Below are 16,639 nucleotides of genomic sequence, written 5' to 3'. Positions count from 1 at the left end.
CACACACACCACCACACACACACACACACACACACACACACACACACACACACACACACACACACACACACACACACACACACACACACACACACACACACCATTTCACCAAAAATGTGTAATTAATACAGGCTTTGAATATTGTATTTCTCAGATGATTTTCACCTCTGTGAGAAAGTGATCAGAAGGAAACGTAGCAGGGTTTTAAATGGGTTGATACCACAGCTGCTCCTGTTGTCATGATTATGGGCTTTTGATCATTGGAATGTTCATTTACGTGGTGCTGGGACCGAGGGCAGGTTTTTATCTGGTAATGGTGGTCGTTTGGAATCGATAAATGGTGTTAGCGCAGGTGTATGGTGCTGGGACAGGGGTGTTAGGGCTGGGGTGATGAGGGTGTTATGGGAGTGGGGCCCCCTGGGTAGGTGTTGCCTGACCTTGCACTTCTCTCTCTTTCCATTCAATTCAATTCAAAGGACTTATTGGCATGGGAAACATACAGTATGTTCTCTCTTTCCTCACAACAGGGTTTCATAGGATCACACAGCGTGGGAGATGGAAAGATGCATGTGTGTGTCACCACACATTTAAGAACATGACGCCTCCCCCACCAGTAACACACAACATGGTGCTGATTTGCAAAAACTGTTGAAAGACAAAGGAGTTAAATGGGATCAGCCGTAGGTGTCGTTTTCAAAGCAGCGATATGTAAAAACCAACTGCATAGTATAAAGTGCAGTACTTCAAACCACTGCTATTCTGAAAAAGCCTCTATCAATACATACACCTATCTGTATATTAAAACAAACAAAAATATCATTTCTAGATTAAAAGAAATGTGATAATCAAAATCATTACTTCTGTAGCTAGCAATAAAAATTGCGGACAACTAAAATAATAATTACAGCTACTTGATTATCAGCATATTCATGGAGGCATAACTTATATATGATAAGGTAATAAAACTCTTAATAATGTGTTGAAAATACTATATCCAAAATTACAACATTAATATTGTTCTGATTACCAGCTATACTAATTGTAATACTTATGACAATAATTATAAAATAATATTGTATTTATTCAATACATCATCATTTAAAAAATGACATTAAATACTTTTAAATCATACGATAATATTGTACCTAAATAATATTATAATAATTACTAAGTACATTATCATTAGTGTTATCACCCATATCAATAGCTTCCTCAACAATGTATTTATCTTTGCAAATACATAACTATTTAATTACGGCTCTCATTATCATCAATTATTCCCCTCCGGCTGTAAAGGAAATAGCTACCAAATCAATACAATTGCAGCTTGTTAATCAATCATTCTATTCTCTCAGGTCTGGTGCCTTGACATTGTCCCTGTCTCAGGTTCCTTTCTGCTCCCTATACTTAGTGCATGAATTGGGCCAGTATTGGGCACCTCTAACTTCTTATTGAATATTCACTCTAGAATATCAACCCTGGTATAGTCAAATTAAAATGAGTGCACTATGGAAATGTTTTGGGAATATTGTGGGGATATATTGGGATGTTTTGGGAAGATTTGGGGGATATATGGGGATGTTTTGGGAATATTGTGAAGATATATGGGGATGTTTAGGGAATATTTTGGGGATGTTTTGGGAATATTATGGGGATATATAGGGATGTTTTTGGAATATTTTGGGGATATATGGGGATGTTTTGGGAATATTATGGGGATGTTTAGGGAATATTTTGGTGATGTTTTGGGAATATTGTGGGGATATATTGGGATGTTTTGGGAAGATTTGGGGGATATATGGGGATGTTTTGGGAAGATTTGGGGGATATATGGGGATGTTTTGGGAATATTGTGAAGATATATGGGGATGTTTAGGGAATATTTTGGGGGTGTTTTGGGAATATTATGGGGATATATAGGGATGTTTTTGGAATATTTTGGGGATATATGGGGATGTTTTGGGAATATTATGGGGATATTTAGGGAATATTTTGGTGATGTTTTGGGAATATTATGGGGATATATGGGGATGTTTAGGGAATATTTGGGGGATATATGGGGATGTTTTGGGAAGATTTGGGGGATATATGGGGATGTTTTGGGAATATTGTGAAGATATATGGGGATGTTTAGGGAATATTTTGGGGGTGTTTTGGGAATATTATGGGGATATATAGGGATGTTTTTGGAATATTTTGGGGATATATGGGGATGTTTTGGGAATATTATGGGGATATATGGGGATGTTTAGGGAATATTTGGGGGATATATGGGGATGTTTTGGGAATATTGTGAAGATATATGGGGATGTTTAGGGAATATTTTGGGGGTGTTTTGGGAATATTATGGGGATATATAGGGATGTTTTTGGAATATTATGGGGATATATGGGGATGTTTAGGGAATATTTTGGTGATGTTTTGGGAATATTATGGGGATATATGGGGATGTTTAGGGAATATTTTGGGGATGTTTTGGGAATATTGTGGGGATTCATGGGGATGTTTTTGGAATATTATGGGGATTTATGGGGATGTTTTGGGAATATTGTGGGGATATATGGGGATGTTTTGGGAATATTGTGAAGATATATGGGGATGTTTAGGGAATATTTTGGTGATGTTTTGGGAATATTATGGGGATATATGGGGATGTTTAGGGAATATTTTGGGGATGTTTTGGGAATATTATGGGGATATATGGGGATGTTTTGGGAATATTTTGGGGATGTTTTGGGAATATTTTGGTGATTCATGGGGATGTTTTTGGAATATTATGGGGATTTATGGGGATGTTTTGGGAATATTGTGGGGACATATGGGGATGTTTTTGGAATATTTTGGGGATTTATGGGGATGTTTTTGGAATATTGTGGGGATTTATGGGGATGTTTTGGGAATATTGTGGGGACATATGGGGATGTTTTTGGAATATTTTGGGGATTTATGGGGATGTTTTGGGAATATTGTGGGGACATATGGGGATGTTTTTGGAATATTTTGGGGATTTATGGGGATGTTTTTGGAATATTGTGGGGATTTATGGGGATGTTTTGGGAATATTGTGGGGACATATGGGGATGTTTTTGGAATATTTTGGGGATTTATGGGGATGTTTTTGGAATATTGTGGGGATTTATGGGTACGTTTTGGGAATATTGTGGGGACATATGGGGATGTTTTGGGAATATTATGGGGATTTATGGGAATGTTGTTATACTAAGCTCCCCCCAGGATGTACTGAGCTTACCTCTGTGCTGTGCCATGCCCTGTCTCCTGAGGGCCATTGGAACAAACACACGCCCCGTACCACTACCTACAGGCCCGGGCCCACTCTGCCCACCCGTGCCCAGAGATCGGCACTGATTGGAATAGTTTCTGATTGGCTGTGGGGGAATGAGAGCTGTCTATGGTAGGCTGAATGAGAGATAAAGAGAGAGAGGAAGAGAAAGTGGCAGAGGGTGCTGCTGTATGGATTTTGGCTGTGTGATGTAACCAGTGGGGTTCTGTTTTCAATTGGATCCAAAACACTGGGGCTTAATATCCGGCCTGAGGATATGGTGATGGAGGGGAGAGGGGCTTTGGCGGCACGAGTGGTGTTCTGGTAACCGCTTGGCTAATAACAACAGGAACCAATGCTAGAGGCAGTGTGTCAGTTCATTGGGTAGCCTACAGCCAGGCTTTAGAAAGACCAAAATAAAGAAGAAAGTAAAAATATACAAAAATTACACGTTGAAAAAGATTTGTAAAATGATAGTTCTACAACATGTAGTCTTGTTTTGACGTTGTTACTTTCCTCCGTTTCTTTATGATCAGCACCCCTGCTGACGAGGCCTAACAGTGGATCAAATAGACTGGACCTGTCTATTTCGTATCGCTCGGCGTGGCCGAGCGATACGAAATAGAATAACGGATGTCAGACGGAGGGAAAACGTGAGTGTATATACACATCGATGCACAGACAACAAACAACATGAAAGTATGTAAAGTACACGGAGACAGTGTACAATATACCGATGTAATGTACACATTTAAACACCTACTTTAAGGTCCTCAAGCTCCCTTCACAGTCTCAGGATTGAATGGTTGGCTGGCTGTACAACATAGGCAGCTATTGCTCGTAGCCTTGATGCTTTTAAGTAGCAAGACAAAAGATTTAAGTGCCTTTGAACGGGGTATGGTAGTAGGTGCCAGGCGCTCCGGTTTGAGTCAAGAACTGAAACGCTGCTGGGTTTTTCACACTCAACAGTTTCCCATGTGTATCAAGAATGGGCCACCACCCAAAGGACATCCAGCCAACTTGGCACAACTTTGGGAAGCATTGGAGTCAACATGGGCCAGCATCCCTGTGGAACGCTTTCGACTCCTTGAGTCCATTCCCCGATGAATTGAGGCTGTTCTGAGGGCAAAAGGTGGTGCAACTCAATATTAGGAAGGTGTTCCTAATGTTTTGTCCACTCAATGTATATTCTGTAAAAGGCATGTGTGACATCTTATTTGGAAAAGTGTCACTACAAGCTTTCCATGTTTGTATTACTCTACAATAAATATGCAAGGATTGCCCCCCCCCCCCCTGTAATATACAATGAACAAAAATATAAACGCAAAGTAAAGTGTTGGTCCCATGTTTCACGAGGTGAAATAAAATGTTCCATACGAACGTTTTTTATTCCTCTCAAATTTTGTGCCAAAATGTGTTTCCATCCCTGTTAGTGAGAATTTCTCCTTTGCCAAGATAATCCATCCACCTGACAGGTGTGGCATATCAAGAAGCTGATTAAACAGCATGATCTTTACACAGTCATGTGAAATCCATAGATAAAGAAAATCATTTATTTCAGTTGACTGATTTCCTTATATGAACTGAGGACAGAAAGACAGAGAGAGAGAGAAAGGAGGGGGATGGAGAGAACCCTTCCTCTTACAGAGAACAACTAAAAGCAGCGTCACCAAAGTTATTCCACTGGGAACCAAAAGGCAGTGCAAACAGGACCAAGTCTTGGTGTAGTTATTTTGGATGGAGAGGGGGAAGAGATGAAGAGGGGGATGGATGGCGGAGGAAGATAGGAGGAAAAAGGGGGGCTTTTGCTTCAAAGAAAGTACTTCAAAGGATGGCGTCACGCTGTGTGCCTTAAATTATTCACGTCGGGCAACATGTTGGAATTCTGCGCAGCCCGCTTTGCCGCTTGCTAGGTTTATTAACCGCTAGATGAATGACGCCATCTTAGAGAGAAACCCCTCTGTGAGTGAGCACCCACACAACGAGGGTCCGCACCGCCAGCCCGAACCCCAAACCAACAGTAGCCAAGCACCGAACCCCCTAAATCTCAGGTAGCTAGTTCGCCTAGCGCCCTCTGATCACCAGGAGCTTTCATCGATTAGCTGATTGAGCGGAGTTAGCGGTTAGCGATAGCAGTAGCGGCTGCGATGGATTGTGCTGAGTGGAGCTGGCGTTAGCTATAGCAGGGCGGGCGGCTCAGCGCCGTGCCTGTTTGAAAAGATGATATGATTGGGTGATTGGGGCTGTGGAGTGGTTTGGATAGTGTGTGTGTGTGTGTGTGCTGGAGTGGCCTAACAAAGACGGATTGGGGCTGAGAAAGCACACACTGTATATTAATACAGGTAGCAATCCCCACCAGCTGCATACATATGGTTTAGTCTCCTCTGAGAGATGTTCTGTAGGACTTGAACTCCTATAGCAGAGTAATTGGGAACATGGGCTGCGTCCCTAATGGACATGAACAGTAACTCCTCCCTTAGGAACCACGGACACGGTCACATTAGTGTAACAATGCAATAGGTCTGTATGGGGTATTACAACATAAGGGTAACAAGGGGTTAATATAATCCTCTGGTTCTGCCTGAATGCATGCATTATGAACGAGTGTGTGTTTGTGTGTGTCTGGGCGCGAACGAGGAGAGACGATAAAATATGCTTGTACACATTTTCCATCATTGAGACGGAGAGAAAGCGAGAGGATAACCGTCTTGGGGCGTGTCAGAGAAATTCAGCATAATGCACTGTAATGGAGATTAGAACTGGAACCCGCTCTAAATATCTACAATACGGAAGCTGACATCAGAGTTAAACGGAAGACCATAACATCAATGTATTGGGTTGATTGTAAATGCAAATGGAGAAGGATTGTTTTCCTGAGGACTGCAAGTGTATTGTCCATGATGTCAATGTGTAGGACGTTTTTGAATCATATTTTTTATAATTATTGTACGGTGATCCGAAGAGAAATGTCCATCCTCGGATGGACACTACAGTTCTATTCTATTCCATGTCCAGCCATGGCTCTTTGAGGCGCTGGCCTTGACATTGACGCGGTTAACACTAGAACGTCTAAGACGGTCAATCAGGACATTTTATGACTGCTATGACTGCTAATGATGCCAATGAAATCAACGTGCTAGTTAGGCAGACATCACCCGCCCTTACCACAGTCAACACACATATATTTCACAGTAGGAACATAATGGAATATTGCAGAATATTGCTGATTATCACCAGGACATGTGTGGAATTAGTTTTCAATATAGTTCAGGTGTAGTTTGGATGGGCCAGCTAAGCTGTTGTCTTGCAGTCAGAAAATACACTATCATCTTATTTGAGTTTTTAGTCTATGCAATTCTGACCAATCAATACATTTTCTGGCTGATTACAAGTTACATTTGGTGTCCTGAGGTCTCTGAGGACCCATTTGAATCTTATGAATGTATTGATTCAGCAAATTATTATGGACATTATTTTCTCTAGCAGGAAAGCATTAGGTGTGCGTGTGTGTGTGTGTATGTGCACATTTGTAAACACACCACATCTCCTTTTGGTGTGTGAGGGGAAATCAACAATAACAAATGAACAGGGTCCTGGGTAGGAAAACGACTCAATCAGTTAGGCCCTGGACTGACCGACCAGGGTGCTGTGTGTGTAGCGTGTGTAGTGTGTATGTGTTGTATGTGTGTGTTTGTGTGTGTAGATCGAGAATTCTTCCTTTCTATTGATTTAATTGAAAAAAAACTGCAACCCATGTGTGTTTTAGCGTGTGTAAAAGCGTGGAACAAACTGTGTGTGATTATTGTCCAATCCGGTACAGTGCTGGTCAATAGTCATTAACCAAAATGTATTTCCCATAATAATTCTTGTCACTGCTTCTCCCGCCTGTCTTTCTGTGATAAACACCATAGTAGGTTGGTATTTCACACTAGATGCTTGTCCACGCTTTATCTAGGTAATGGCTATAAGAGCTTTATCTAGGTAATGGCTATAAGAGCTTTATCTAGGTAATGGCTATAAGAGCTTTATCTAGGTAATGGCTATAAGAGCTTTATCCAGGTAATGTCTATAAGAGCTTTATCCAGGTAATGGCTATAAGAGCTTTATCTAGCTAATGGCTATAAGAGCTTTATCCAGGTAATGGCTATAAGAGCTTTATCTAGGTAATGGCTATAATAGCTTTATCTAGGTAATGGCTATAAGAGTTTAATCTAGGTAATGGCTATAAGAGCTTAATCTAGGTCATGGCTATAAAAGCTTAATCTAGTAATCTATGTAATGGCTATAAAAGTTTAATCTAGGTCATGGCTATAAAAGTTTAATCTAGGTAATGGCTATAAAAGTTTAATCTAGGTAATCACTATAAGAATTTAGTCTAGATAATGGTTATAAAAATGTAATCTAGGTAATGGTTATAAGATTTTAATCTAGGTATTTGCTGCAAGATTTTAATCTAGGTAATGGCTATAAAAACTGTATCTAGGTAATGGCTATAAAAACTGTATCTAGGTAATGGCTATAAGAGCTTAATCTAGGTAATGGCTATAAAAACTGTATCTAGGTAATGGCTATAAGAGCTTAATCTAGGTAATGGCTATAAGAGCTTAATCTAGGTAATGGCTATAATAATTTAATCTAGGTAATGGCTATAATAATTTAATCTAGGTAATGGCTATAAAAACTGTATCTAGGTAATGGCTGCAAGAGCTTAATCTAGGTAATGGCTATAATAATTTAATCTAGGTAATGGCTATAAAAACTGTATCTAGGTAATGGCTGCAAGAGCTTAATCTAGGTAATGGCTATAATAATTTAATCTAGGTAATGGCTATAAAAACTGTATCTAGGTAATGGCTGCAAGAGCTTAATCTAGGTAATGGCTATAATAATTTAATCTAGGTAATGGCTATAATAATTTAATCTAGGTAATGGCTATAAAAACTGTATCTAGGTAATGGCTGCAAGAGCTTAATCTAGGTAATGGCTATAATAATTTAATCTAGGTAATGGCTATAAAAACTGTATCTAGGTAATGGCTGCAAGAGCTTAATCTAGGTAATGGCTATAATAATTTAATCTAGGTAATGGCTATAAGAGCTTCCCTGTGGTGCTTGCTTGGTCTCTGAAAGAGTTTGACTGTCTCCAGCTCTTCTGACATCAACACAACCAATGGACTGGTAAAACATTGTACCGAACCAAGAGTTTTTTTGTCTGATTTTCAACCCACAAGAATTGGAAAACAATAACAGCTCACTAAAGTGAGACAGTACAATAAATGACGATGCCGAGGAAAGGGGCCGAGAGGGGGATAGTTTAAAATGGGGGAATGAGAACGAGGCGCCCCCGGCTTCCCCAGGTGCCAAGGACTCCAGTGGGATTGTGGGTAGTGAGGCCCACCTGCTGAGCTGGCTGCTGGAGCTACAGCACCACAGGCCTCTGAATAGGCCTGATAAGGAGAGATGAAAGGAGGAGAGTAAGAGACAGAGAGAGGGGGAGATAGAGGGGGGGGGGGGGGGGGGGGACATCACAGGGTTTCACCACTTCAGGGTCTTCCGTCACCACATGACACGCTCCCAACCAATCAGAGACGAGATGGTCGGTGCGAGGACACGGGAGAATATGTGTGTATGTAGGCTATGAGAGAAAAGGTGTGTGTGTGTGTATAAAAACACCTGCCTCCTACTGCCTTTAGGTGGGTTATGTGTGAGAGAGTGCTGCCAAAACACACAGGACCAGGAAAAAGGGAATGACAGAGAATGAAATATTGAGAATGAGTTTGTGTGAGAGATGTCTGGAGTCGACGGGGTGAGATGGGTAGTGGCAAACTCGGAAAGCAGAGTGCTTCTTTCTCCCCTGTCCATGAATGCTGTCTTTCAGATTACAGACATCACTGCTTCCCCTGAGAGACCTGCCGTGGTTGCAGATGCCGGATGGACATAATAATGGCTGCCAAACACTATGCTTATCTGGTCCTGCACACCTAATAGAGAAGAGGCTGGCTAGGCAGAAGAGGGGGATTGAAAAAACGAGTAAAAGAGAGATGGGGGGGGGGGGGGGGGGTCAAGTTGTGAGTCCACTTAGAGAACACACTGGTGTTTGTGACACAGGAAGGAAGACATCGTCGACACAGGAAGTGTTTGAGGGCCAATCAGGGCTTTGAAGCCGGCAGACAGGAAGTTGAAAGGATGGAACAGCCTGATGGAGGAAAAAAAGAGCGAAAGCTGTGGCTTCATCTCGCCCATCTCTCTCTTCTCCCTCTCCTCTCTCTCTCTTCTCCCTCTCTTTTCTCTCTCTTCTCCCTCTCCTCTCTCTCTCTTCTCCCTCTCCTCTCTCTCTCTTCTCCCTCTCCTCTCTCTCTCTTCTCCCTCTCCTCTCTCTCTCTTCTCCCTCTCCCCTCTCTCTCTTCTCCCTCTCCTCTCTCTCTCTTCTCCCTCTCCTCTCTCTCTCTTCTCCCTCTCCTCTCTCTCTTTTCCCTCTCCTCTCTCTCTCTTCTCCCTCTCCTCTCTCTCTCTTCTCCCTCTCCTCTCTCTCTCTCTTCTCCCTCTCCTCTCTCTCTCTTCTCCCTCTCCTCTCTCTCTCTTCTCCCTCTCCTCTCTCTCTCTTCTCCCTCTCCTCTCTCTCTCTCTTCTCCCTCTCTTCTCCCTCTCCTCTCTCTCTCTTCTCCCTCCTCTCTCTCTCTTCTCCCTCTCCTCTCTCTCTCTTCTCCCTCTCCTCTCTCTCTCTCTTCTCCCTCTCCTCTCTCTCTCTTCTCCCTCTCCTCTCTCTCTCTTCTCCCTCTCCTCTCTCTCTCTTCTCCCTCTCCTCTCTCTCTCTTCTCCCTCTCCTCTCTCTCTCTTCTCCCTCTCCTCTCTCTCTCTTCTCCCTCTCCTCTCTCTCTCTTTTTCCTCTCATCTCTCTCTCTTTTCCCTCTCATCTCTCTCTTCTCCCTCTCCTCTCTCTCTCTTCTCCCTCTCCTCTCTCTTCTCCCTCTCCTCTCTCTCTCTTCTCCCTCTCCTCTCTCTTCTCCCTCTCCTCTCTCTCTCTTCTCCCTCTCCTCTCTCTTCTCCCTCTCCTCTCTCTCTCTTTTCCCTCCTAAACTGTCGAGCGACTGACAGATTCCTGGATTCCTAGCGGCCTTACGTAAGAGGAGATGTCTGATGAAAGACGTGTGGCGATGATAGTCTACGAGGAAAGCTGTGATGTGGTCATCTATCACTTAATTGCTGCTGGCCAACACTTCTTACATATCCATCCAGCGCGGGGGGGGGGGGGGGGGGGGGGGGGGACAGACAGAATGAGTGTGTGTACATGCATGTGTGATATAAACCAGAAAGCACAACAGGCTCTGATTCAGATATCACTGCAGAGGGAGAAATACTATAAGCTGCTCGCATTTGAAATAAATCGATGCATATGAAGGAAACAAATATCTGGACAGCAATCTCACAGTGAGAGGGATCTGTTAGTCAGTGTGTTTGATCTGGGTGTGTAGTGTGGTGACACGCACGAGACCCACACACACACACTAACACACACACCGCTGTTGTGAGGGCTCAAGTTCTCGCCTAGTGAAAGCCCTGGATATTTAGAGAGAGGGATGACTGGTAATTTGATGGATGTGGTGACGGAGGACATTGGGAAGGAGGGATGAAGGATGGAGAGTTGGAGGGAAGGAGAAGAAGGGTAGTGTGCCCGCTGCCATTGTACTGTGATATATGACACACTTCCTGTGGCCAGGGGAAGAAGACAGAGACTAACAACGACAAGGATGTCATTACAACCACATGAACAGTATAGTTAAGAACACTATAACCACATGGAGGAAAATGAAACATATTCTACATTAACCAATATCACTCCCTAAAATCACAACCTTATGGAACAATCCTTGGATAGCTTTTCAGAATTCACCAATAAATTGGGCCACATGGAAAACTAAAGGCAAAGAAGCCGTAAATGACTTGGTAATAGGAAATACATTTATTTCCATGACAGAATTCAAAAAGTAATTTTGGACTGACCAATGTAGATAGTTCCAAATGCATTCAACTTAAAAATGTACATATCACAAAACAACTGTGTTGTGGCAGCCTTTTTGGCTCTGTAGAGCAGTAACGCAGGTCCAGTGTCCTATCTGTGTCCTAGTAGGTGGACTAAAGGACTGAACCTGTGTTGTGGCGGCCATTTTGGAGCAACAGAGCAGTACAGTGTCCTGTCCTAGTAGGTGGACTGAAGGATTGATGGACAGGAACTGTGTTGTGGTGGCCATTTTGGGGCTACAGAGCAGTAATGGAGGTCCAGTGTCCTGTGAGTAGGAGGCTGGCTGAGATGCCCCAGTAATGGGGTCTGATTGCTGTGCTAGCTGATGGAGTAATGGGGTCTGATTGCTGTGCTAGCTGATGGAGTAATGGGGTCTGATTGCTGTGCTAGCTGATGGAGTAATGGGGTCTGATTGCTGTGCTAGCTGATGGAGTAATGGGACCAATCAAAGGGCCAGGGAGGGAGATGGAAATATGGGGTTGTGATGGAGTGGTTGGGGTAGTAGGTGTGTGTGTTTCGAGGGGGAGTGAGTGTGTGTATGTGCGTGTTTGGGGTTCTTGGAAAAGGGGGGAGAGTGGGATAAGGAGAGGAGGGACTAACAGGGATCCAGCGGAGGGTGGGAGAGTGGGGGTGTTGGGTCTGGGTCAAACTGCCAACTGTATGTGTAGTGTGTTCGTATGTGTGTGTGTATGCCTGTGTGTATGCATGCGTGTGTGTGTGCATGTATGTGGGTTTGTGTGATCGGTGTGTGTGTGTGTGTATGTGTGTGTGTGAGATGAAAGACTAGAGGAATTCCCTCAGACAGCAGGGACTAAGCCGGAGAGGTGAAAGAAGGCTTAGTGTCATTACAAAGCTGAATGGCTGAAAGAGCAAGACCCCCTAAACACCCCCTGTACCTCCTACACCACCGCCCCGGCAACCTGAGCCTGCCTGACGACAATCGCCCCCGACAACCAAACAACCAGACACGTGACTGTACGTTCATTAGCTGGGTGTGTGTTTCGTAGCTACGAGCTGTGAGTTAATGTGTGTGAACCAGAGGATGAACGGAGGGGAAGCGTTTAACAGCAATTAGGATTCAGCGCATCAATGTCCTTCCTTCACACTACTACATAGCCTGTATTCAATATCAGACACTTTGGTTATTCTCAGACTCCTCCTCTGCTTCCCCCTCACCACTGTGAATATTCAGAATAATGTCTATGGCTTTGATCGCTGTAGCTAGTTACTGAAGTGACTTGCTGGTGACCTATTTGCAGTATTTTTCGGACAGTATTTTGTCACTGAGCTTCAGTTTGCTGAGTGCAGAACGAGAGTGACTGAATAAGAGCGTCTGCTACAGGACAGTAATGTCAAACATGCCGTCGGATGGTTGAAGGTTGGCCCGTTTTCCAACTAAACTTCAATAAGTCCAGGACTTCCCATAACCCATGCATTCATTCTGCAGGCCTTTTGGCTCCTACTACAATAGCTACAACTCTTTCCAACCTACTCTACTGTTTAAAGCAGTGGGATCATTTGTTCCATACAGTAAGTCTACAGAGAGTAGCAGAGGTTATGGAAACAAGTTAGGGTTGCATAAAAGTTCACTCCTATTCCTAACTCTGTTGGTATAAACTATAAACTTGAGTAGTTATGAAAGAACGTTCAGTTGAATCATCAGTTTAGGGACATGGGTCACACATTAAAAAGAGTGTAGATTAACTTTTTAATGAAGCTAAAGTCATATACTATATACAGTGGGGCAAAAAAGTATTTAGTCAGCAACCAATTGTGCAAGTTCTCCCACTTAAAAAGATGAGAGAGGCCTGTAATTTTCATCATAGGTACACTTCAACTATGACAGACAAAATTAGAAAAAAAATCCAGAAAATCACATTGTGAATTTATTTGCAAATTATGGTGGAAAATAAGTATTTGGTCAATAACAAAAGTTTATCTCAATATTTTGTTATATACCCTTTGTTGGCAATGACAGAGGTCAAACGTTTTCTGTAAGTCTTCACAAGGTTTTCACACACTGTTGCTGGTATTTTGGCCCATTCCTCCATGCAGATCTCCTCTAGAGCAGTGATGTTTTGGGGCTGTTGCTGGGCAACACGGACTTTCAACTCCCTCCAAAGATTTTCTATGGGGTTGAGATCTGGAGACTGGCTAGGCCACTCCAGGACCTTGAAATGCTTCTTACGAAGCCACTCCTTCGTTGCCCGGGCGGTGTGTTTGGGATCATTGTCATGCTGAAAGACCCAGCCACGTTTCATCTTCAATGCCCTTGCTGATGGAAGGAGGTTTTCACTCAAAATCTCATGATACATGGCCCCATTCATTCTTTCCTTTACACGGATCAGTCGTCCTGGTCCCTTTGCAGAAAAACAGCCCCAAAGCATGATGTTTCTACCCCCATGCTTCACAGTAGGTACGTTGTTCTTTGGATGCAACTCAGCATTCTTTGTCCTCCAAACACGACGAGTTGAGTTTTTACCAAAAAGTTCTATTTTGGTTTCATCTGACCATATGACATTCTCCCAATCTTCTTCTGGGTCATCCAAATGCTCTCTAGCAAACTTCAGACGGGCCTGGACATGTACTGGCTTAAGCAGGGGGACACGTCTGGCACTGCAAGATTTGAGTCCCTGGCGGAGTAGTGTGTTACTGATGGTAGGCTTTGTTACTTTGGTCCCAGCTCTCTGCAGGTCATTCACTAGGTCCCCCTGTGTGGTTCTGGGATTTTTGCTCACCGTTCTTGTGATCATTTTGACCCCACGGGGAGAGATCTTGCGTGGAGCCCCAGATCGAGGGAGATTATCAGTGGTCTTGTATGTCTTCCATTTCCTAATAATTGCTCCCACAGTTGATTTCTTCAAACCAAGCTGCTTACCTATTGCAGATTCAGTCTTCCCAGCCTGGTGCAGGTCTACAATTTTGCTTCTGGTGTCCTCTGACAACTCTTTGGTCATGGCCATAGTGGAGTTTGGTGTGTGACTGTTTGAGGTTGTGGACAGGTGTCTTTTATACTGATAACAAGTTCAAACAGGTGCCATTAATACAGGTAACGAGTGGAGGACAGAGGAGCCTCTTTAAGAAGAAGTTACAGGTCTGTGAGAGCCAGAAATCTTGCGTGTTTGTAGGTGACCAAATACTTATTTTCCACCATAATTTGCAAATAAATAAATAAAAAATCCTACAATGTGATTTTCTGGATTTTCCCCCTCATTTTGTCTGTCATAGTTGAAGTGTATCTATGATGAAAATTACAGGCCTCTCTCATCTTTTTAAGTGGGAGAACTTGCACAATTGGTGGCTGACTAAATACTTTTTTGCCCCGCTGTATATACTGGGGCTCCCGAGCGGCGCAGCGGTCTAAGGCACTGCATCTCAGTGCTAGAGGCATCACTACAGACACCCTGATTCGTATCCAGGCTGTATCACGGCGGGGGACAATTGGCCCAGCGTCGTACGGGTTCGGCCGGTGTAGGTCGTCATTGTAAATAATAATTTGCTCTTAACTGACTTGCCCTAGTTAAATAAAGGTTAAATAAATAAATAACGCTAAATTCCAGATACGTTCAATAAATTCCCTGGTTTTCACGAAATCCCAGTTGGATCTTTGGGACGTCCCTACCACATTGAAATTGAAAATGTTTAAGGTCAGGATTAAGGAGAGGTAAGGGTTAAGGTTAGGGTCAAGGTTTAGGGTTTAGGGTAGGGCAAGTCCCAAGGATCCCAGATAGCAGTCTCCACCACTGCCTCATGTCATCTCCAGCCTCATTACTCTGGTAGATTGGGCCTTCACTAGGAACCACCATTATCCCCTCTGTCCTTATGGACATCCAATGTGGGTGTTTGTTATAGACATCGACTCTGTTAAGAGTCTGTCTGGGAGGATATTTCTGACAGGCAAATCTAGCAAACGCCTGTCCCTGTCCCGGTCTGAGCTGATCTTATCTCTCCCACTCCTGTCATGGTCGTTTGGTCGTCTCGACAATGGGGCTGATTCAATTAAGTCACGCGTCAGTTTGAAAAGTCGATGGACGTCAAACTTCAGTCGTTTATCTGATTTAAACGCTGGGGGGAAGCTGAGGCGTCCCGGGCCGTACCCACACTCGTTCCAACTAATGGTTTCTGTTTTTTTAGGATGTGGATGTGGGTTGGCGGTCGGGAGTTGAGGATAAGGGGATGGTGTGTGGGGGTTTTGCTACATATTCACTTATGAACACATCCTGACCTGACCGGTCTTTACCTTCTTTAAGGGCTTTAGACATACAGTATGTGTTAGGGATACCTAACACTCTCTCCTCCCTCCTCTCCCTCTACCTCTTTCCCTCATCCTCTTTCCTTCCTTCCTCCCATCTCCTCTCCCCATCACTCTCTCTCTGCCATCTCTCCCCCTCTGTTTCCCCTGTTGAAGTTTCACTGGTCAGGGTAGACCGTGGCATGGCTGGCATACATCACAGCTTGTCTGATGTCTTGTTGATGACATGGTGGCCCGTAAACGTTTTGGCTGCCACGTATCTCTCTCTCGCTCTCTCCATCAAGGTCGCTCTGACAGATAAGTCGATGATGCTCTTCGTTTGGTTAGTAGTGTTTACATTAACATGAGTGCTAGACGAGATCTGTCGTCAGTCAACCCCTGTTGTGGCTTACACACACACATGCTTACACACACACACGCACGCACGCACGCACGCACGCACGCACGCACGCACGCACGCACACACACACACACACACACACACACACACACACACACACACACACACACACACACACACACACACACACACACACACACACACCGATTCATTCCTGTCTACTGTGATGTGCCTTAGTGTTGCTAAAGCTCCTCACAGTGTCTGTACGATAGATAGCACCTGTAATTGATGTGCTGTTGAGCTTCCTGTTTAACAAGCTTATGTCAGCGAATAACGATAAGCCCTGTGTAAATCTGTTGAGAAGGTACCACTTAGGTAGCTTGTAAAGGTGAATAAGGCGTGAATTAGAGTTACGGCTGCAGGATAGGCATTAAGCTGGAGGTAGAGGTGGTGGGGGAATCTGTACGTGTGTGACGAGCAGGGGAGAAAGACCGCTCCTTCTCACTGAAGCCACGGAAGTTCAAACGCCGCCTGTGGTACTGCAGGCATTGTTAGCAGAGAACAGGATCCTCCTTCGCAGTCAATATTCCTGTAAATGAAACGTTTTCCCGAAAACAACCACGGTACCAATAATTGCTTCTCATGCATCAGATGTTATTTTAAAATCGCAGTTATAAGGATAATTTCGTTGCTAATGGCAGCCTGCAGTATCCCAGTCAGCCTTCAACTTGAGTTACTCAATAAGAGG

At 43.7% G+C, this 16,639-nt stretch overlaps 1 protein-coding gene across 1 annotated transcript in view; it reads right to left on the bottom strand.

Annotated features, from left to right (window-relative positions):
• LOC109900466 (teneurin-3) overlaps positions 1 to 16,639 on the bottom strand; it is a 383,528-nt gene that overhangs the window by 29,375 nt on the left and 337,514 nt on the right. The window contains exon 24 of the mRNA XM_031828225.1: positions 3,251 to 3,386. Within this exon, the coding sequence (XP_031684085.1) occupies positions 3,251 to 3,386 (136 nt within the window). The remainder of the gene's footprint in view (positions 1 to 3,250; positions 3,387 to 16,639) is intronic.

Source organism: Oncorhynchus kisutch, linkage group LG7 (assembly GCF_002021735.2).
Source record: "Oncorhynchus kisutch isolate 150728-3 linkage group LG7, Okis_V2, whole genome shotgun sequence".
Lineage (NCBI taxonomy): Eukaryota > Metazoa > Chordata > Actinopteri > Salmoniformes > Salmonidae > Oncorhynchus > Oncorhynchus kisutch.
Note: the sequence above shows the minus strand (reverse complement) of the source record. Positions and strands in the feature narration are given on the sequence as shown.